Raw genomic sequence first — 23,045 nt, 5'->3', positions numbered from 1 at the left:
TGTAGCGAGGAGCTAAGCAGCATGTGAACATGAGCAATACAAACAGCCATGTGTTGGATTCTCTATATGGTTATTTTTCTAGGTATTTTTAAGAAAGTAATATTGCTTCTCTAGAATATATAGGCATTTGTCCCTAGCCTTATCATGTCCAGGAAAAGGGAGTACCTGAAACAGTGGCAGAAGTGTGCAGCCAGCTTGAAGATCAGGCACTTTTTTGTTTAGTGGCAAGAATTCTTTGGTTGGAAACAACCATGAGTATGCCCAGCATACATTATAAGTGGTTCCCTGCACTGACTCAATAAAGCAACTTGGTTCTGTCACAAATTACTTTGCCTAATGAACAAGGGGAGTTCTAATTTCACAGCTGTACCTGAGGCTTTTTTTTTTTTTTATACTGTTCCTGTTTTTCCTTAATTGTTCCCATGAGAGCTGAGCTGTATTTCTGAGGAGCAATGGAGGGTACGATTTGCTCAGTTAATCGTTTCTCTCTTTTCCTGATCTGGTTAGTGTAGCTTTGGAAAGAACGACCTGATCTTGGAAAGCATGAAGTGGGTGAGACCTCTGTTAGCTTCTACCAGCTATGCAACATTTGTTTTCTGGTCTGTTTATCTGAAGATTTCTCTTGTGGATTATCTGAAGAGGAGTTAATTGGGAGAAGGTATGGCTTTATCCTTGCAATTCTCTTGGAAAGGCTGGTTTGTCTTATTAGCCCATTTCCCCATGGTCAGTTCTTATGTGTTGTGCGGCCAAAGGCTTGTTGGTACGTTTTGAGAAATGGATTTGGGAGTCCTGGAAGACTGCAGGTTTGACATGTTCCTGTGGACTACAGGAAGGCTGCATTGTTTCATTCTTTTCTTGCTGCCATCTTTTTACCCTGATCATTTTACATAGTATCAATACATATTCCTGAAGAAACAGATAGCAGTGACCTTGCTTTTACAATCTCGGTCAATCATGTTCCAGCAGAAGTGCTCCAGGGAGTGTCATCCTTCTGAAGGTTATCTGTTCCCTTCAGTTCTCTAGACCAGGGAGAGAATACATCTGAGGAATTTTATCTTTGTACACTGCAATTTCCAAAGCGCTAGAGGGACTGGGGGGTACTTCTGACTCGGCCCTACTGATGCCGTGCCCTGTAGCCTGAAGGTTCAGCAGGACGGACGTCAGCTGCCGCTGTGATCGACAGGCTCTGAATGTGCTGAGGAAGCAAGCCAGGATGCAGCTGCTTTGAAGCCAGCTGGTCTTCCTCAGTTGTCCAGTGACTTTTTGCTGTAGTCGCGCCATGGGAGAGGCACATGGTGACTTTCTCAAAAGCCTCACGCTGGTTGCAATGCTTTATTGAACCGTGATTTTTAGGAATGCTTTTGAAGTCTTTCTGTCAGTTTCATGAGACAGCAGCTGTGCTGCAGCAAAGGTGACTGCATCTGCAAAGAGTTGTTCAGTCAAGCAGCGCACAACTATGAATAGTTTTCTTTTCCTAATGTCACTGATTCTGTATACACATTGCTGAAAAGGATTCATTTTAGCTTCATGACAAGTTCCAAGTTGACATTTTTAACTGCTTTACTTGGGAAGCAGCACCATATGTATGGTTACTGTGCACACCAAGTCATGGTACTGTGTGGTCTGCAGCAGAACAAAGCTGCTAATACAGGAGAAGATCACTCACTGTGCTTTTAAACAAGCTTATGTTACTCTTTTAGTTGGCATTGGTTCGAGAACTGAAGAAATCGGAACTGAAGAAATATGGGAAATAGTTTTGGAAATTATCCTGTTTGAAAAGAAGCCTGCAGTCAGTGGGCTGTAAATGTTCGTACATTATTGCAAATTAGGTCACAAGTATAAATACAATTATACATTCTTAAAGGTATGAAAGTATAACCAACCACTATATAGTGCTGATGCCGTGCTTCCCAAAAGCCTTGTGTTTTACAAGTCTGATGGCTCAGAAATGTCTTGTTTCTGGCCAAAATTCCTTACACTTGCATGGAGCAACACTGCAGATGAATTTGGTATCACATCCAGGGATTCGATACCAATCCTACTGATTTAATTGAAAACGTACAATGCTTTACACAATTTTTGGTATTTCTAGCAGTAGAACAGACTTGATTCCATAGAAAAAGTTTCTCAGCTATTGGAAAGCTATTTACAGAACATGTTGTGTGTGACTTAGCTGATTTGGAGTGGAAAAAAACAAGCTGGATGAGAATGGGCAGCACTTCACTTATCGCTTATTTCCATTTCATGTTCCTGCATGTACTTCTCCATGAAGCTGTTGCTTCTGGCTATTCTGCTGAGCAGAAAGACACAGGAAGCACAGTATCTCAGAAACGTGCGCTGCTGTGAGCACACAACGTATCTGACAGTTTGATTCTTATGAGACTAACTAAGCTGGGCCAAACTCTTCTACTTTTAGCTCTGAGGTACCAAAGCATGAGTTTTTGAAATATCTGCCACCTTGGTTTATTTCAGACCTGGCTGTAGAGAACAGCAGTGTGACAGCAGCTGGCAGCAGGAGGTTTGCTCCAGAGCCCTTGCTGCTGCCCCCTCTCTCCTCCACTCCTGAATTAAGTGAAGCAGGCATTCAGCTGGGCATGTATTCTAGTCTGTGTGTGTTGTGGTGTTTCCTTCCCATGTTAGGGCTGGAAAGTTGTTATATTATCCGTTACTGAAGCCTTGTAACTGCTTTTGTTCACTGAGCTTATCTGTCCCGTACTGGATAAATACTCTCATTTAAATGAAGAATGTCAGGGGCCACTCTGCAGTGCTTTTAACACAATGCTGATATTTGATATTTTACTGTTCTATTAACAGAAGGATAATGTGATACGTATGCCACTCAGGGAGGAAATGAAGCCTGCCTTTGTCAGATTGTACTTGCTCTAAAATTGATTTGGGCTGTTTTTCTTTATTATTATTTTTTTTAAATTGGGAAAACAAATTGCTCAGTGTTTGTAAGTAATGAAAATTGTTAAGCTAAAATAATATTGGATGTTAAAATCCCATCTAGTTTGATTTCTTTCCTCAAAGTGGGGCTCAGCATTGGGTGCTAAATAACATAATTTCTAATTTGCTGTGAAAACAGGGAAGAGCACTTATGTCAGAGTCTCCTGAAGGATGCCATTGTGAAACATGGAAATGCTATATTGCATTTTTAAGTAAGTATCATGAGTAGAAAAGGTTTCCAGCAAGACCAACGTTAGATCCATCTAATGGAAAAGGAATTTGTTTCAGATGTCTCTTTCAAAAGGGCATAAAAATGGTTGAGGGCATTTAGGAGAGATTAATAGAGTGCTTTGGCTATCTGAAATATAAATCATGAATCATGCTGTGAGAAAGATCAAAGTCAGCAGAGAAATTTAATTTTAAATTACTCCACTACTTCAATATACATTAATAGGGAAGAATGAATGCAGTTTAGACACTGAGGTTTCGTAAGAGAAGGCCAGTTAGTATAGGAAATAATCTATTGTGTAAGCTGTTTGAAGTTAACATAATAACTGGATCAAGCAAAAGCTAAGCCAGATGGCAGAATTTATTTGTGGCTGAAAGAAAATAAAAGGTTTTTTGAAAGAAATGGGCAAAAGGAGAATATCACTGATATTCCTAATGAATACCATAATGACAATGAGGACAAATTTGACATAAGCAAGGGATTGAAAAACAACACAGTAATTTAAAAAATATATCTAGAATTGAATTTCTCTTTGCTTGGTATCCAGCTGGGGGTATTTAATAACCACAGACACCAGAGTAAATGCTCTGTAATCAGCAGTTTGAAGAGTTAAGGCGGTAGGGAGCCATGCCCCACATTGTCAGTGCTTGCACCTTATGCCGCTGCTCCGGTCAGCGCAGGGCGCGCGTCCTGCTGCAGCCTGCTAGCCAGCCTTGACTTCAGCACAGCACTTACCAGCTTTCTGAAAGACATGGATTTTTCAATGTCGTATATATAAAAATAGCAGATCTAGAGGAAGTAATTCTAGAAGCGTTTTATTTGAGCAACTTTAGGATAAAAATAGCTTTAATTCATTTGGAAACTATGGTAGCTCACTTACCTCTAGCAAAGTATTTAGAACAGTGCTCTGCTACTGCAGGAGCTTTTCCTATTTTGCTGGTCAGATGAACGAAGCAGTCCTATTTTCCACAGCTAATTACACTTGAGCAAAGAGTGCACGTTTGGATGTAAGAGCAGGTTATTAACAATCCAACTGGTGCTTTGAATTGCCATTATTGAGTTGATCTCACTATTGAGGCAGTGACTTGGAGCACGATAGCTTTATCTTCATTTAGGCTAGTATGACCTTTAGATCACTATGTATTTTTACAGTATAAGGCTTCGAGTCATAAAGCTGCTTCACTTTACCCTTTGAGTGCTAGGGAAAAGAAGTTTACTATTTAAACAGATACGTTCTTAGTAGTTCAGTGAGCATTTCTTTTTTCTTGTATTGTATTACCTTCCGCAGCTTCCCAGTTAATTTTTTCTTAAAGCTATCTCATTTTTCCTGCCTATTGATGGTCTCAGTTACTGGCTATGAGAAATGGCAGACTTTACTTGGGGAAATACTCCTTTAAGTTCAAATCTAATTCTGAGTTTTGCTTCTGTTTTCTTAACTGCTGTTTTCACACGTGTAACTTAAATAAGGAGTTTCAGCAGAGATTATAGATTTTTTTTTCCCTTGAGATTTGTAGGTTCAGGAAAGTGAGGGAGCAAACCCTTTCTTCTTGCCCAGTTACTCTAGGTGTTGCTGTGCCCAGAACTTACAGTTTATGGTATTAATCCAAAATTAATTACAAATTGAGCAGTTATAAAACACCAGCGCAGTTCCTTTGCTTCCATCTCTACCAGCTACTCTTCTTGCTAGCTGTTTCAGTAGAGGGCTGCATAAGAAAAACAGAAGTTATGTCTGAATGGATCCAGTGGGAAGATGACAAATGGAAACAACAAAAGATTGTATCTACGCACTTCCTCAGCAGGAGGAGAAAGGGAAATAAAAGAAGAAAAGTCAACATAAAAGTTTATGTGGGCTTAGGCAAAATAATTTCCCAAATCTTTTAAGATGTCCATTTTATTCTGCTCTGGGGTAGTAAATGTTCTCAGAACCACTGGCTCAGAACTGGGCAGGAAGCAATGCCTTTTAAACTGTATTCTTACATTAAAATTAATTAATGTTTTCCCACACTCTTTTATTCTGCTAGAGGAAAATACAGTATTCGAGGTTTTCCTCACTGGCCTTTTCCCAGGCGGTACCCAGTACTTGTGGCATTATTAAATACACTACTGAGGACACCAGCACCCCAAGGGTGAATTGCCCTGCTCCAGTATACGTGCACTGACCTCAGAAAAATGCAGCAGTTGCAGAAGGGGGAGGGAAAGAGGCTGCCTTAGTCCATCCTTGTCTTTGTTGCTTAGCTTATGCTTTGTTTTAGCTGTGCCCAGTGATGGAATTGCTTAGAAACTGGTCCCTCAGTGGGGCTGGAGAGGCGCACAACAGGCGCTTTCAGGCTGCCTGCTGCAGCAACCTGTCTGGATGGAGCTCTGCTGCCACAGCCACCCCTGGGACTTGATCTGCTTCTGCGTCTGGGAGCAGGTCAGTTACTCTGTCAGGGTTTTAGTAGCAGCAGTGAGAGGAGTTCACTGCCAAAAGGTTTCCTGACCAGGCACCAGTAATGGCACCAAATGTTTCAAACACACTCTTGTATCTCTAGGGTTAAGTCTCGGCCCTGTGACCTGGAAAAGTCCTGTATTTCCTAATCAAAATTCTGCAATTGCAATAACTTCCTACCTTTCAGATGTCAGGGATGATTTTGAGACCTTGCTGCAATGTGCTAATGCTAACCTCCAGAAACACATGGCTGTTGCAGGAGTGGAAAGTGGAGGGGATTTTTTTCTGTTTTTCTGTATACAACCTTTTTCTGGCAGGCAGTGCAAGTTCATAAATATCCTTAAACATCTACCTTAAACATCTGGTTTTGTGCTTGAAATTGTACCTTAGTGCTCACTCAGGAAAGAGTTGTTTTGTTGTTACTTGAGATGGACTCTGCTTCCCTTTGTGGGCCACGGGCAGTAACAGCTTGCTTCACTGACACAGCATGTCAGTAAATCAAGTCCTTACAGCACACAGCGAGTCCTGGGAAGGAAAGAAGCTCACTGGGGGTTTCCAAAAGTCAGCGTCAGTAGTACAATGTAGGATGACAATGTAGGATGTAGTGAATGCTTCCCTTCAGCAAATGGCATGGAAATCAGCGGCTGGTCAAAATCAGCCGGATGTACTCTTCTGGCAGATCAGCCACAGATAGTAGGTATAATTACAGAAAGTAGATGTGTAATGATGAGTTTAATTATTAACCACTTTCCTGTATGCCTTTGGGTAACTGTACTATCAGAGCAGAGCGTGCTGAAAACCCTGGAGCTCTGTTGAAGCTGTATCCTGTAGGAAAGCGAGGAGCATTCTGAGATCCCGCAGTTCAGCAGCGATCTTGGAGCACTGCACAGCTACCAGGGGTGAACTGACCTATTTATCTGTTTTAATAATTCTCTCTTGGGATTTTTATTGGTCTCTTATATGTATAACTCTATGCAGTTCACCCTCTTACAGAGCTACTGTTTGCCAAGTGTAAACCTCAACACTTGCTCTTTTTGAACTGATTCCAGACCCATGGTTGCATGTTGTCTGTCTTAATAAAATAAATTCAAAAATGCCCTCTTAGATGCAAATTCTAGGTTAATTGGTGTGGTCTGGCTCTGTGATCAAAAAACACAAGGCAGCTGTAAAGCTAATGGGTTTACAGCTGCTTTGCTTTCCCAAAGTGTTATCAGGCATCTGGAGTGCTCTGCTGAATGGGTCTGCTACTTTTTATGCAGTAAGTACAAAATACGTTGAGTCGTGTCACTAGGAAACCTGTTACGCACAAACGAACGGGATCTTTAGCCCAGCTTCTACATTTCCATAGACCTTCAGCTGCTCTAAACTATCTGAGTATCACTGGCAGCCCAGCCTCTTCGTGACAAAGCAAGCAGAAGAGGAAGTGTCAGAATAAGAAGGTACCCAAACGAGCGCAAATTGTTTGATGACCAGACTTGGTAGCAGGACTGCTGATCAGAGCAAGGGGAGGAGATGCTGCAGCTACCAGCTTCTCTGGCTGCAGAATTCCTCGGTTCTGTTCAATGCACGCAAAACTTCACCCAAGGGTCTCTGTGTGTCAACTGCTAGATATGGTGCAGACTTCTTTCCTCCCGACACCTCCATCCTTTGGCAGATATTAGGGCCCTTCCACATTCTCTACAATTAAAGTTGAAATTGTGTGTTTATCAGCACAAGACATAACTGCCACAACAGACCTACATACATCATATCTGCAAAGGGAAAAGTGGATGTATGTGGTGCATTGAGCTTACTCTGCCTTTCCAGAAATGATTTTATGTAAATAAATCCAAAATTGAATTCATATTTTTTTCTAAAAATACTTCTGTGCACACATTTGCATTTGAAATGTCAAGTGCATCTGTCAGTGATTGTTGTTAATCTTGGCCTTGGAATGTGTCCTTCTGTATATTTTATAGTTTCCGATTAGTAGAAGTATCGTTTTTAATTATATTTGGAAGTCAGCACTGCAGATTGCTGAGGGGAGAGTATGGGCTCTACATTGCAAGTGTTTTTTCCCAGCACCTTGTTTCTGCAGACACAAAGCACTAAACTCTAGAGCAATAACAGTTCTGCAGAAACTTATGACAGTTTGCTCAGTCATAATATATGAAAAGAGCACCTCAGGATTTTCATCGGCAATGTGTCATACTGTCTTCGCTTATGTTGTGAACTGTGCCAAGAAATATGATGAATGATTGCTTGGGTCTGTGAAGAATTTACGAAAATGCTATTCCTGGTGTGAGCAGCAAACTAAACCACAAGTCACTGGGAAGAAGAGTGTGCAGAAGTTGATACAAAATGTTAGCCATGGATTTTTCCATTTCGCATTGTCACTACTTAGTGATTTGGGGGCGGTTAAATCCTGTCTTTGCAGAGAGCCTTGTCTGATAACTCCACAGTTTATCTTGCCATAAACAAAACCAGCCAGTGCTGTTGGCATTGTTTGCTGCTAATATCGTGCATAAAATGCCTGTCCCGGCAGCCACTGGATGCTGAAAGCTGTCTGATGTGATTTTTAAATGGGTGAGACTTCAGTATGAGAAATACTTTAGTAGCAAACAACCATAACAAGGAATGATATTAGTACGGTTCAGATTCTGTCTTATGTAGGGTGTCTTTTGGAGGAGGAGAAGTAAAAAATATTTCTAAATGATCACAGAAAGTTTCTGAGACGTCTTAAGTGTGAAGTCCTAAGAGGCTATGGCCTTAGGAAAGGCCATAGAAACTGAAAAGCTGACACACAGCGTTCTGGTTATTCCTTTGTAAATCTTCTAAAAATCAAGGAAAATGAGGAAGAGTTTAATTTTCTTTCTGCTGGAGAAAAAAATTGCTGCAAAATGCTGATACTTGTGGAAGAAATGTCACTTCATTTGTGTCACATTGTGAAAATAATAATAATAATACGGAAAGAAACATGTTCAGAAAATGGAGCCCTTTACCAACATCCAGATAATCATGAATGTGCTGCTGGTGTTCAAATGATCGTAATAAAAACAGTGATGTGCCCAAAAGTTCAAAATAAAAGTTACTTTTCTGGTTGAAACTGAAAAGGATGCTGCTGAGAACTGCTGGAGGTTTTCAGTTGCATCATTCCCCTGAAAAATCAGTTGTGATGCATCAATAACTTTTCCACAGCAATGTGCATGTCACATTTCCTCTAGAGTATCAAATGGCTTTTTGGTTAAGGCAGCCTTTCCAGAAATCTGACACAGACTGAGGGCTCAAACTCTTATACTCCCTGGTCATTATCCTGTCTGCTGAAGTGGCACGGGGCCGAGGTCTCAGTCTTAGCTTTGTTGCTGTAGGCCATCAACTGCGGCTGAGTGCAGCAATGAACAAAAAGTGGAGCGGCTTTGACCAGAGAAATTCTTCTGAGACGAGTATCTCTTGGCTATCCAGTACTTTGACTGCTAAGCTTGCCAGCAGAAGTCACAGGAGCTGTGTAAACTGTATGCCTAAGATGACTGATTTTAATAAGGCAGCTAACAGCCCCTGCGTGGACAGAAACAGAGACCAGTTCTCCTGGTCTCCTGTTTTTTTTGTGTGGCTAGCAGAGTATCCAAGCTATGCCGCTATATGTGAGTGTTTTACCCCAGGGGGCCTAGTTAAACATAGATTTTAATTTCATTTTGCTTCTCTAAAGATGAAGTAACAACAGAGTATTTTCTCAGCATTTCTTGGCTATTTTTTAGTTGAAGAAGTGCTTGGAGTACATTCAGAGAGCTAATAAAGATAGGCTTAATGACTAAAGGACGGGTTACAACTCGATGCATTTTGCTTATTTTAGTAATAATAAATCAAAGCACAGTTTATAAATTTTATTAGCAAGGAAGAGCTTCTCATTATTTTCCTTTATTGTTTTTCCTTTGCAACAGCCTGTGCCTGTTCAGCTGTGATTTGTTTTACAACAATTAATATCTGGGAGTTTTTCTGTAGCTTAAAAAAAACAACCGTGTATTGGTTTGTCCATTACACACAGAAGCATGTGTTTTCATTGGTATGTATTTTTCTTGAGAGAGGAAGGCTGCAGTAGTCCACGCTTACACTGATCGCCATTAGGCCAAGAAAGAAGATGGGGAAGGGAACCAGGGACCACTGTGAGGCTGGAATAGGAGAGATGCACTTAGTGAAAAGTCTCTCAGTCTGACCATAAGAGGGTGGAGTCACTTCTGCACCACAATGTAGTGCCTCTGGGGTGGGAAACTACAGAAGGATGCTTTGTGAGCTGCCATGGTGACCTGTCTTTCTCTCTAATGTCAACAGCCGTTCAGCTTACCATGCCAAGAGGATGCAGGTGTTATAGAGAGGGGGGAAAAAAAAAAAAGCAATTCAAGTAAATCCCCTCTAAGTGAGTACTTATTCAACCAAGTGATGTGCTAGAAGAATGCCTATTAATATATTGAATAAGGAAAAAGTCCTAGATTTTTTAACCTTAGTTGGAAAAAAAGTGAACAGTGAGATACTATTTAATTTAAGCATGAAGAAGATTAAATGCAAAACATAAAACAAAAAAAAAAACAGAACTGTTAATCACGAGTAACTGTTCTTCTGCTGATGTTCTGAAAGGTGCTGTTCACTAAAAGCATGAAATTTTCAGTTCCTGGAAAATAAAAAGGAGGTGGAAGTCTTAAATACTTTTATGCATTGCAGTCAACAGAAAAATTATAGTCTCCTTCTCCCCTGCTGTTACAATTGCGCTCCCACATAGATAAGCTGTAAAGCTTGGACTGTGGTGAGATGTCCATCCCCTTGAGCAGGAGATTGTGTTCTGCCTGCGGTGAGAGCACACAGCTGCTCTTGAGGAACAGAGGAAAGGACATGCGTGTATGAGATGACAAACCTTTAGGTCTAGGGTTAAGAACAAACTAGCACAGCATTTTCAGGGCTCAGTTAACAAATGCTGACCAAGAGGAAATGTTCTGGCCTCAGCTGTAGTACTTGTTTCCATGAAGAACAAGAACCTGCTCTAACTTGATGAAAGTAGAGGTACAAGTGCCATAAGATATCTATCAGCCAAAAACTAGTGAGGTGCGTAGAAATTTGCCAAACGTATTTGTTACCTTGACTTTAATTGATGCTAAAAGCACTGTTTTCTGTTGCACTTTATAATGCTTATAACAGAGTTAAAATTATGTAAAAAATTATGTAAAGCTGCATCCAGATATATTAACCAAGCCAGATAAAATCTTGGCCTTTTGAGAAAGTAGAGTAACATGTACAGTGGATGTTCAGGATTTCTGGTGGTTTTGTTTTTATAGGGCCAATTTTCAATTAACCTATAAGGTTTCAAATGTAACCCAGGTTTCAAAAGTAACTTAAAATCTTGTTCAGACAGAGAATGTCTCATTTTTGTTTCAAATGTGGTTTTGGGTATGAATAGGCTTTCGAGAGATGTGGGGATTCTGTGGAGATTTTCCTGGATTTTTGCATGCTGTATTCTCATAAAAACAGCTGGCCCACTGTGTTTATTCATCTGCTGGAAAAGCCAGAAGATTTTTCTTACTTATCTGGGAATTTAGGGAGAACTCCTTTGGGTGTTACAGCGTGCCCATATGGCCAGGGGTAAATCAGGTGCATAACAGCTGTCTAATGCTCAGACTGCGAGGGCAGAAGCTGCTCTGTGGAGAGCTGGGGGTTGCTGTCACCGGGCTTAAGGATGTGCCTCTGGAAGTGTTTCCTCAGCAAGTTGCTTGTTTCAAGTTTATGGACTGCAAGAAGAAAAATGAATGCCAGCAACACTAATCATTTTTTGCACATCTTTTATTTATCTATAAGCTCATACTTCCACGGGTGAGCGCAGTGTGAGGAAGTGCTCATACTTCCATGGGTGTGATTCTTGCGCAAAGCAACACCAACACACGTGGTACAACCTGTGGTTTTGGGGTTCTAATCGTGCTCGGTACAAGTACAGGTAGCTCACTGAATGACAGAGCAACTTGCAATGAGACAAACTTTAGCTCCACAAAAGCAGTCGTTCTTAAAAAAAAAAAAAAAAAAAAAAAAAGCGTGACCTCCAGATAGTTATATTTATGTTTAAAAATACAAGCTGCTTGTGTAAAAGGCACGTGCAGTTCACTTTCACCCTTGACATGCCTGGTACCCCCCCCCCGATGGCTGGCTTGCCAATGGTGTGGGGAAGTACAGGCTGAAGATACGTAGGGCTCCTTTCCCTCTGCTAGAGAATCCAGCCCCTGGCCTTTGTGTGGTTCCTGTACTTGGTGGATTCTGCTGGGCACATGTGGATGAAGGAGGCATTTTTGTGGTCATTTTCATTACTGTGTGATGAACTAGAATCTAGCTTGTTATTTGAAAATACTTCATCAGGTACATTTATTGTCTCTCTGATAACACACACACACAGAAATACCTTTCAGCCAAATCAGCTGCCTAGGGAACAGATCACAAATGGAAGGGGGTTTATTATGCTCCTTTTTTTTTTTCCCCATTTACTATCAAAACTGACCCATCACATACAAGATGCTAGCAGCACTTTGAGCAAGACACAGACTTTGGGGCATGTGAGAGCCAGGACCTGATGAGAAGCTTTCTCAAAAGATAAGTGAATAGGCCAGGGCATGCAAGGCAACCCGAGGCTTCTGCCTAGCATGCAGGCGTCTGAGATCATTTGTTCATTTTTTTCCAAATCCTCCGTCATTCCCTTGTCTCAAGAGAGTTTTGTTTTTTTCTGAAAGGGTTCTTTACAATCGCTCTCTTTAATCACAGTGTTAGAGAGAGGTTTGATGGAGCTTTTGACAGATATTCCTATAAGGAAAGTAAAAGAAAGGAGTTTTTTTCCTTGATGCTGTAAATGACAGCAGATTCAACAGCTGTTTGTCATCCTTCACTGTCATTGATACCGCACCGATCAGACACTTTACTGAAGTGTGGTAAAGCTTAAGTCTCCATCTGAACTCCTTTGTTATGTAAGGGCTATGTAAGTGTTTCAGCACTGTGGGGCTGGTGCTTTGTGCCTGACATTATTGGTACTGAAGCTTTTAGTATTGTTTCTAGCTTCAGGATGCCCTTTTGTTATCAGGTTCCTTGCATTTCACCTACTCCCCAGGCATTACACTTCCATTTTACTTCTTGTTCTCAATATTTGGGTATTCAGTAGGTGGTGGAAACAGTAGCATGCTTCTGTTGTTCATCAAGAAAGGGTCTGTTGCAGAGCCAAGCCAGTGACCTTTTTCTCCCAGTCTGTTGTGGGACTTCCCAGGAAGAGCTGGGCTCTGCCCAGCAGTGAGCTTGTCTGGTGCAAGGAGGTTCACAGGTTTGTCCTATGAGCACACACACGGCTCAGCTGAGCCCTGAGCATGCCTGCATTAACTCCTTTCTGGTTAGTTCGCCCACGTCTGGGTGTTCCACTGCAGTTCAGGATTCTCTCCTTCCAGCCACAGCCTGCCCAAAGTATCCCTCAGCTGTGGCGTTCACTAAGGGAGGCGCCTCGCTGTTCCAGCTGGAACCACGTCTTCATGGAGAAGTGAGCTTCAGTCTAGGGCTGCATTGATTGTGGAGGTGGGATGGGGAGGTTGTGCTTAAACCAAGTGCTCTTTCTTTACCTCTTCACTCCAGGGCAACTGCAACCAAAGTCCAGTGCTACTACAGCAGTTAGGGTCGACTCGGAGAAGCTGAGGCAAGTCAAATGGAGGGGAGACAGGGAAGGGAAGAGGGGTGGGAAGGTGGTGTAGATGCCCCACAGTCTTAGCCTTTGCTGCCTGCCTCTTGCCCTCCTAGTATCCCTTAGGTTTCCAAACAGCAACTCGGAAGCGTTTTGCTGGAGGTGGCAGCGTGGCTGGCTGAGCCTTCTGTGGCTCAGAAGCAGCAGATTTTCTGCACTGTATTCGTCTCTGAGACTTAATAATGCATGGAGTGCATTGTTTCTCAGTTTGTGGTATCCTTTCTGGCTTTGCAGTAAAGTCTTTCCAGGTTCTTCCAGTGAGGCTTATTTTATTTAGTATTCAGCGTTTTAACTGAATGTAGACCTCTTGTATCTGCAGCTCCTATAGCACACATCTCTCATAAGAAGCCTTAATACATCATAATATTTGACAGAGAAAAATGTGCATTTTTTGCTAGCACCTGTAATTTAGATAGCAAAATAATTGGGTAGGAAGCATCTCTTAGCTCTAGCTGAATCTGGTATGAAAGACAGTTACAGCTTTTCAAACCTGGCTAAAACTATGAATTATCCTACAATATTTGGATGGCTCTTATTTAGGCAGCTGTCAGACAAAAATTCTGTATATTAGAAACAATTATAGAGAGGCTGTGTCTGTTTCCAAAGACCTTTTTTGTTGTGGGCAATGAAAGGAACTCACCACAGTAACTACCATGGAGATGTTTGAACCAATGGATTGGTTGCTGTTCCAAACAGAGAGATGGAGAGATTTCAGTGGACTTTTACTATTCTTAAAGCCTCCTTGTGAGAGGCACATCAGAAACTCTAGGAGCTCTGTTACTTGTAAATGTTGCTCAGGTTATTGTAACAAGTATCCCTTTCCATCTGAGGAGCAATGTGGGTGTAGGTGTGCAAGTTTTATTTTGTTTTATTAAGTGAAGGATGCATTCAAAAAACTAGGAAGAGCCTTTAAAGTCATCTTATATCACGTTTAACCCACAAAGGCCCTTTGGACATTGCATAAGACAAATCATAATTAGAACTGAAGTATCAGTTGGGAATTCAGCTATAACTCTGACTGCCATTTGTACTGTCTTTTAATATGGTACAAATGCTTCCTGTTTATAAAGACTCTACTAGCGTGATTCTCAGCTTGGGACTTTAGGCTCCAGAACAACAGCCTGCTTAGTGTTCGTTTTATTTGGTTTGATGCTCCTCACATACTGTATTTTACATGTGTGTGTTTGTTAGGCTTTGCCTGAGCTGGACTGCTCCACCTGATGGTGAAAACAAGAAAATGCTTTCTTTCACACACGAGATTCATTTCAGAAAATGATTTTAGTGGAAGCACGTAGTGCTGTAAGGGTATGCGTGTCTTAATCCAGGGAACCTTCTAACAATGTTCTGCCACCTTTATACATGCATGTAGGGAAGCTAAGGTTATGTAAAGGAGTTGCACAAATATCTTGAATCCACAGCTTTCTTTCATGTTTCTAATGAGATACCCAGTGGGTGGGTACTTGTGCTGTAGATGTGTGTTTCTCAGTGCAGATGCCTGCAGAACCTGAGATGCAGCTGTGCTTTGCAAGACATGCATAGCGAAAAGGAGTTGCTCCTGCTCGTGCCTAAAAAGGGAAGTGTGGCTGCTTGGTTACTGCTGGTTTGGCCATGTTCTTATTGCCCATTGTGGACATATTTAACAGTTGAAGATGTCGGGTAGAAGAGTTTGCCCATATGTTGTTTTCTACCTTGAGCCTATTCAGTTGCACAGAAAATGAAGATAAAACTAAGGAACTCTGAAAGAAAAAACTGCTTACAGGAGCAGATTTAAAAGGCTCTGTTATCTTTTGTGGCATTGAAAAGGAAATAATCGTATAAGTCTTTTGGAAGCAGGAAAAAAAAAAAAAAACAGGACACGTAACTGAGCTGCATGTCTCCCGGTTTTTTATTTTGTCCAGAATGTTATGTACAGAATGTTTATTTTTTTCTTTCTCTTTCAGACACCGTGGCTTTGGAATACCAGACAGTGCTGGAGTGGGTACCCATATCAGGTAAAAGTTACAGTGCTGCCTAAAATCAGAAATGGCATCTCTGCAGTGCTCTGTTTGTACTATGGTGCAGCTTTATGTCAATATGTTAGCATGAACAGGCTACGTGGTGTTTCAGAACATTGTTAGATGCTCCCTGTCTTGTTTGTGTTCAAGATGGGAAATATGAATATAACTATCACACCTGTTTTGATATGAAGCACATGATCTGAAAACAGATCTGGGAAATCTAACTGTGAAAGCAGACATCTGCCACAGTGGAGGAATGGCCATTTTTTTACAAAGTTTTGAGGATGCTGAAAGTTTTAGCAAAGCCAGAGATTCAGCAGATTGAGAAAAGTCATTCAGAAAGTGAGTTACAACTCTTAGAGGGTGGTAATTATACCTGCTATATCTAAAATCATGCTACAAGTTGACAGGGTCCAACAGAAATTATGTAATAAAAAACATTATTAAAATCATTGTTGCAGAGACAAAATCTACTGAGTGCTGATCAGGATTATGTGCTGGTTTTTCAGTTTGACTCTTCTTTTTCTTAACTAGGTAAAACTTCTAATCTCTTGTTTGTTACAGTCCCTTTGTAATTTATTCAGCACAACATTGCAGAAATACAGCTGGACTTACAATAGATACAGTCAAATTAATCATTTGGGCAACAACCTATCCATAAGTGCAGAACAGTCCTATAGAATTAAGTCTATAGGGAACTGAAACCTAGTATTTTGACTAAGTTAAACACACACTGTTAATCTTTTCATGGAGGGAAAGCCTCACTTCCCCCCGTTATCATTGTATATGGGTATAGAAGTTCTAAAGTTATTGTTAATAAAGCAGCTGACTATCTTAATTGTTTTACTAGAGATTTTCCCTGGTGAGTTGTCTTGCAATAATGAATTTAATAGTTGCAGCTTGTTACTACCATTGCTAGCTCATGTTCTTGTCCCTTTTTTATTACACCTAATTAAAAGCTTACTGACTGTATCACTAAATCAGAAAAGGATTGTGTTGGCCCAGGCAATAGCTTTAGAAGACTGATTTTGAGTGTATACATTTTCATAAAGTATAAGCATATGTCTATATTTAAATAACCCATAGGCAACATTCAGTGGGCACCTAAAGACTGTTTTTCAGCTAAAAAGAATCAGTCTACAAAAGGGAAAAGGGAGTGGGAATAAAAGAGGCAACTGAAATGCCTCTTGCTGACTGAAATGACTCTTGCCCTGCTTGGGTGTTTGGTTGGACCAGTGAAGACTGTTCTAGAGATGGTTCATCTAATCCCTTGAGAGATGTCCTCAGAAGCTTCTCCTGTGCTAGGGCCCCTCTCTGTCACTGTGGTGGAAGATATGACTAGCAGAAAATCATGAGGAAATTAGAGTAGCTCCTAGGACTGTCTCCTAGGCTGGGGGCTAAACACCCTATGCATGCCACCAGCTACCTCCTTTGAAGTTACCCCAGGTTGGTTTTGGTTGTGAAAAATTTCTGTGTCTTGTTGTTTTTACTTCTTTTGCTTTTAAACGTGTATTTAGTGATGTTTATCAAGCAAGATGCCTGGCTAAATTTATTTATTTTCTTCTTCACAAATGTTAACATGTTCCCAGAAAATGTTTATAATCTTTAAAGGAAGGCTTTAATACCAGAAAGAGTTAAACCTGTTTAAAACTCACATTTTTAACACGTGCAGATGATATTATATACTGGTATCATATTTCTCTAATCCGCTCTAGTATTGTTTCTTTTGCTGTGCTTTACACACACGTTAATGATGTACAGCAAGATGTTTCAAGTCATCTTTCAAAACAGAGGTATGAGTGGGCAGAATTTAGTTTGTTCTAGGTTCCTAATGGATATCATAATTTTTTGGTATTACAATATTACAATACTGTAAAGATTTGTCAAGAGGGTAGATTGGGAAGCTTTTTTTTTTTTTCCAGAACCATCAAAGTTCAAAAGAGGCAACCATCATCATTTTTCTTGCATAGGATGCTTATGTATAATTGAGTAATCCCTTGATGATTGCACATCTGTCCTATAGACCTCAGATACCTGTAATATCAGTTAGACCCTCTGTTAACCTTTTCTCATCTCCATCTTCCAGCCGCTGATGCCCGACCTTCATTATTACTACATTGTTGAATTGTCATTCTACTGGTCCTTAATGTTTTCTCAATTCATTGACATCAAAAGAAAGGTAAGAACAGCAAGACTAAAAACACTGAAGGCTTTAAACACATATCTTTCTTGACCTGAAGAATATCTGTATTACCTGTGCAGTGGAACTTGCAGATAGTTGTTACTGAGAAACTGGTGTTGAAGTGCTTGTTTCATTCTGTTCCTTGTTACTATGATGTGTAGGGTTTTTTTTTCTGCATACGGGAAGAAGAGCCTGGTGTACCCAAATATTCAAAGGGAAATGACATCAGCCGAAAAGATCTCCTGCTCTTAAACGGTGACTTGAATGAAATTGATCACATAGATGTATTATTTCTACTAAGAGTTAAATGATGGAGAGATCTAAGAGACTAAGAGATCAATGACGGAGCAAGGCTACCTCATTAATTCATAGCATCTTTTTGGTAAGATCTATGAAGGCTTTGAATTTATTCTACGCAGGCAGGGAAAAAAAAGGGATACATTTGATATTAAACACAGATGCTACACGTAACCTTTGGTTATCAACCAAACCTCTGCAGCAATGCTACAGAATTGTTGAAGTTATCACTGCAGAAATGTGCTGTGTCTAATCAATCCCCCTACATTCATATTCAGCTCTCTGCTCTGAGCCATTGGCTGTGTTTCTGTTCTTTGTTCTTCAGGGGGAGGAAGTTTGCAGATGACACCAAGTTAGGTGCGTGTGTTGATCTGCTCGAGGGAAAGAAGGCTCTGCAGGAAAATCTGGGTAGGCTGGACCAATGGGCTGAGGTCAACTGCATGAAGTTCAACAAGGTCAAGTGCCGGGTCCTGCACCTGGGGCGCAACAACCCCAAGCAGCGCTACAGGCTGGGAGATGACTGGCTGGAAAGCTGCCTGGCGGAGAAGAACCTGGGTATACTGGTTGATAGTCGGCTGAATATGAGCCAGCAGTGTGCTCAGGTGGCCAAGAAGGCCAACAGCATCCTGGCTTGCATAAGAAGCGGTGTGGCCAGCAGGTCTAAGGAGGTGATTGTCCCCCTGTACTCGGCTCTGGTGAGGCCGCACCTTGAGTGCTGTGTTCAGTTTTGGGCCCCTCGCTACAAGAAGGACATGGAGGTGCTCGAGAGAGTCCAGAGAAGGGCAACGAAGCCCCTCACCAAGGGGTCTGGAGAACAAGTCTTACGAGGAGCGGCTGAGGGAGCTGGGGTTGTTTAGCCTGGAGAAGAGGAGGCTCAGGGGAGACCTCATCGCTCTCTATAGGTACCTTAAAGGAGGCTGTAGAGAGATGGGGGTTGGTCTATTCTCCCATGTGCCTGGTGACAGGACGAGGGGGAATGGGCTAAATAAAGTTGCACCAGGGGAGGTTTAGGTTGGATATTAGGAAGAACTTCTTTACTGAAAGAGTTGTTAGGCATTGGAATGGGCTGCCCAGGGAGGTGGTTGAGTCACCATCCCTGGAGGTCTTTAAAAGACATTTAGATGTAGCCCTTAGTGATATGGTTTAGTGGAGGACTTGTTAGTGTTAGGACAGAGGTTGGACTAGATGATCTTGGAGGTCTCTTCCAACCTAGGTGATTCTGTGATTCTGTGAAAATTGAACAGCATTGCATTCGCAACATTACATCTTTAAATAATATTTAATTGATTCCTGACCTGAGCAGCACCTAGGTATAGTGAAGTACAATTCTGAAAAGGTCCATTGTGACAGTCAGTAACACCTTTCTTCTTTGATAAGTCTCCTGGGAAAATGCAATAGCTATTTCCCTTGTGACTTGGAGAGTTTGTTCCCATTGGTGAGCTGAGCACAGAGATAAAGCCTGATCCTGTCCATATATAGGTGCAAACAATCTTTTGCAAGTCTGTCTCTCTGTTATATATAAATGACTTTTATATATATATATATATTTATACTCACAAATACGTATGACTACTGAGAAGGTTTCTCAGCAGCCTACTGTGGAAATAGAAGGGGAGATGGAGGTGGGGAAGTGGATTGCTAACAGCTAAATAACACTCCTGTCACAGATTTGCAGCGCTTGACCCCAGAGCACCAAGTCAAAGCAGCATCCCATACATCTGCGGTGTCTGAGCATGAAGTGTCCAACAGAGCAGGAGCACAGTATCTATAGTGCAGTGATAGCAAGTCAAAAGCCTTTCATTATAAGCACCCTGCAGGAGACAGTGGAGAGAGATGCCATATATGTAAATAAAGTATGAGATCACCAACCAGTTTGCACTGTGGAGGCAGTTCTTTTCGTATTTTAAACAAAATTGGTAACTAGGAAGATCAGACTGGAGAAATGTGGCCATGTGCTGGTGTCAGACAGTAAAACTGCTGTGTCCAGGGGCAAATGCAAGCTGTCAAGGAAACCCATGAGTTGAATAATGTTAATGCTGGCAGCTTACAGTAGTTGACAAACAGTAGTAGCACACACTCCTGGGCAATGGCAGCCGTCAGCCGGATCACAGCACAACGCCAGAATGTCCTCTCTGACAAGACAGCTCAGGATGTAGAAGGATATCAGACAGACAATGTATCAGGCTAGTGGGAACACAGATGGTGCTAGGAAAACATGAGATGAGCCTCAACGCCCAGACCTCTCACATCAGACACTCAGGAGCCCCAAATACATGGGAATATATACCAACAAGGAAAGGCTAAAAGTGTTACAAGTTCTCAACCTGTCAAATAAGGCAAGGACAAGAAGCGTAATATTGGCCCAAGACTGATGCACTTGGAAGATTTTGAGACCTGAAATGTCACAACAGATTGGCCCTGAAGGCCATGTTCCTAAGCTACTCTATGTGTTGCGAGACCCTCACTTCACTAGGCCAGCAAGTAAAGGTGCCAACTGAGTTAACGCTTCATAGCCCGCAGGAGGTATGAGCTTGACAGAGACACCAGCTCTTGCAGCACCATCATAGTTCTCTTTTAAAGAGCAGGTTTAGTTTTAGTTTAAAAAGTGTGGAAACTTCTTAACGTACTCAGTATACAATATGAGATAGAGAGCTGGAAGAAGCAGGATATTTGCCAGCTGTTATCAGACATTATGGCAATACTTCATGACAGTTTATGCAGAGCAGATTAACAGTTCTCAGCCCTAGAAACCTGTTGATATTTTCTTGTTAGTGTGAGAGGAATACTTTTATCTAAGTTGTGGTTATCATTTTAGATACTTTTAAATTCAACAAGGACTGTCTTGTAGTCTGGGAGGATCAAAAGTGCCCTGGCAGCCTTGTGCACTGTGGGAATTCAGCCAACTGCTTTTATGCAGCTGGCTTTCTCAAGGCAAGGTGCTGCAGGTCTTTTCAGAAAGTGCAAGTGATCAGCACTGCCGTAACTCCCGCACTGGTCTTTTACTTTGTGCAGCTCAAGAGAAGTGCTACTTCTTGTTTTCAAAGTCTTGTATTCTTCCCTAACAACGAATTCATGACTTTAACATGACTTCCAATTGGTTTATCTTTATTCATTTATTTATCTTTATTCAGATTTTATAAATTCCACCAGATTGTCTCTGTGTGGCTGAAGAGATATGAGCAAAATTTTAAGACTTTTGCCCATACCTGCTGTTGGCATTAAGTAAAGCAGTGAACTGAGTAGATTTAACTTTTACAGTTTTATAATGGAGTGTTATTTGCTTCATAAACATCTACTCTGTTGCTGTAATGATGTTCTACCGTTAAGAGTTTCCATCCATTTTCAAAAACTGCAATCTAGTATCTTTCTTTTTTTATTTTTTATTATTTTATCTTCTCTCTCCAGCTTCCCATACTCCTTTCTGTAAAACACAGAGAAAGATAATTGGATTGGCGAACTGTGTTACTCTCGCAAGCCCCTGATAAGTTTTAAAAGCAGTGAGGCTTATTTAACATGCTTTCTGAATACCTGAAGTATTGCTTGCTACAAATACATTTGAACAGTGTATTTAAGGGAATTTATAAAACTTCTACCTCAGTCAGTGTTTTAACAGGTTTGTAGAAGATCTAGACCTTTTTGTTCATTCACACCTTTTAGTTCCAAACATTTGGCAATTCCTAGAGCTTCTGTGTTTTACTTTTTTAAAAAAACGACTCTGCACTCATCCCCCGAAGTAAAATAATCTGTAGCTGCTAATTTTTTTGAATATTCCATTTTGGTTCTAGAAAACATATGCTATATTTTTCTGGATCCTAGATCTTTCTTCAGACTCAGTTTAAAAAAAAAAAAAAAGTAGGAGTCAGGGCTGATTTATTTGTTTCAGAGGAAAGAAATGTAGACTGTGTACATTTTGCAGACTTCACAAGAATTGTAATGGTTGAAACCTTTAGCTGATCATATTCTCTTTCTTTGTTGACATAGCCCATTTCCAAGAGCTGGCTTGACCAACAATGTTTTGCCCTTTAGTGGCCTTTATGTGCCATGGTCATTGTGACATGTTAAGCTAACCTGAGTAATAGAAACCTTGTTTCTGGAGGGTTTGTGTCAAAGTTGAGACCCATGGGGATTTCCGTTGTCTGCAATGTATTCTTTCTACTGATGTTGTCAGGAGTAGGGTCTTTCTCCCATTAGCCACATGTTTTCATGACATGTACAGGCACATGCCATCTTTAAGAAGTTACAGCTGGAGGCTATAATTGTGCTGTAAATAAAGGCATCTTGTGCAAACATGCATGCAGTTCAAAATATATTTTAAAAGGAAAAAAGAAACCATTCTTGTACAGCTACTCATCTACTGTGTATGGATGAAAGTGCTTGAGTGAGCTGGGAACACGAGTACCTCTTGACATTATGGAGACTTGCAACATCAGTTTCTCTGTATTCATTACCTTTATGTGTAATTAAAATCTAACACATAGCATCTTCAAGTATAGTAATAATTACTGACATGAAGAAATGGCACAAACGGTAAAGGACAGACCAGAGCAACAAGAGTATACTTATTTATGTCACACTGCCACTTTCTTCCAGCAGTTTTCAGTAGGTCAGTCCAGCACCTCTGTTTCAGAGCTGGCAGGGTCAGACAGCTGTCTCTTTTAAGAAACATTATCAGGGAAGGAGTTCCCTGGACAGCGTTTCTGTAAGTAGTCTCATGCAGAAGTGCAGAAGACTGCTGCCCAAGAGCATTAGGTCTGCTTAGGAATAATCCATATTGTCAGGAAAGCCTTGAAGAGTTCCCAAGAGGGACTAGAAATGTAGTGTTTGCATAACATGAATGTGGCATCTATAAAAACAGAGGAGAATTTCTGCTTGGCTTCCTTGCTCATTTGGACTGCTAACTTGCAAATGTAATTGCAATTAGCAGGAAAATAAAGAACAGTGCCATAGCATTTGCAGCTGAAGCAGGTTAAGTGCTAGGCTGCAGTATGGCCATATGGGAATGCTAGCACCTTACTTCTACTTCTGGGGAAAAGGGTAGGTGCTTTGTTGTTCTGATTATGGCAAGGTCAAATGGTCCCTATGTGGGGATTTCTGGTTACTGAAATGACTAAGATATCATGTCCCCACTCTCCCTTAAGACCCTCAGAAAGAGAAAAACAGCCTATATTTTTCCTTTTATTCATTCTGCTTTAAGAAAATGGGTTTAAAGCAATGGCTTGAGATGCCTGGTGAATGTATATGATTGT

The 23,045-nt window shown here is 41.0% G+C and overlaps 1 protein-coding gene across 2 annotated transcripts in view; it reads left to right on the top strand.

Annotated features, from left to right (window-relative positions):
• The window catches only part of CERS6 (ceramide synthase 6), a 122,234-nt gene that overhangs the window by 70,906 nt on the left and 28,283 nt on the right, over positions 1-23,045 (top strand). For both annotated transcript variants that reach the window (XM_035572657.2, XM_035572658.2), the window contains exons 5-6: positions 15,264-15,314; positions 17,407-17,499. In XM_035572657.2, coding sequence (XP_035428550.1) covers positions 15,264-15,314; positions 17,407-17,499 — 144 coding nt within the window. The remainder of the gene's footprint in view (positions 1-15,263; positions 15,315-17,406; positions 17,500-23,045) is intronic.

This window comes from Cygnus atratus, chromosome 6 (genome assembly GCF_013377495.2).
Source record: "Cygnus atratus isolate AKBS03 ecotype Queensland, Australia chromosome 6, CAtr_DNAZoo_HiC_assembly, whole genome shotgun sequence".
Taxonomy (NCBI): Eukaryota; Metazoa; Chordata; class Aves; order Anseriformes; family Anatidae; genus Cygnus; species Cygnus atratus.
Note: the sequence above shows the minus strand (reverse complement) of the source record. Positions and strands in the feature narration are given on the sequence as shown.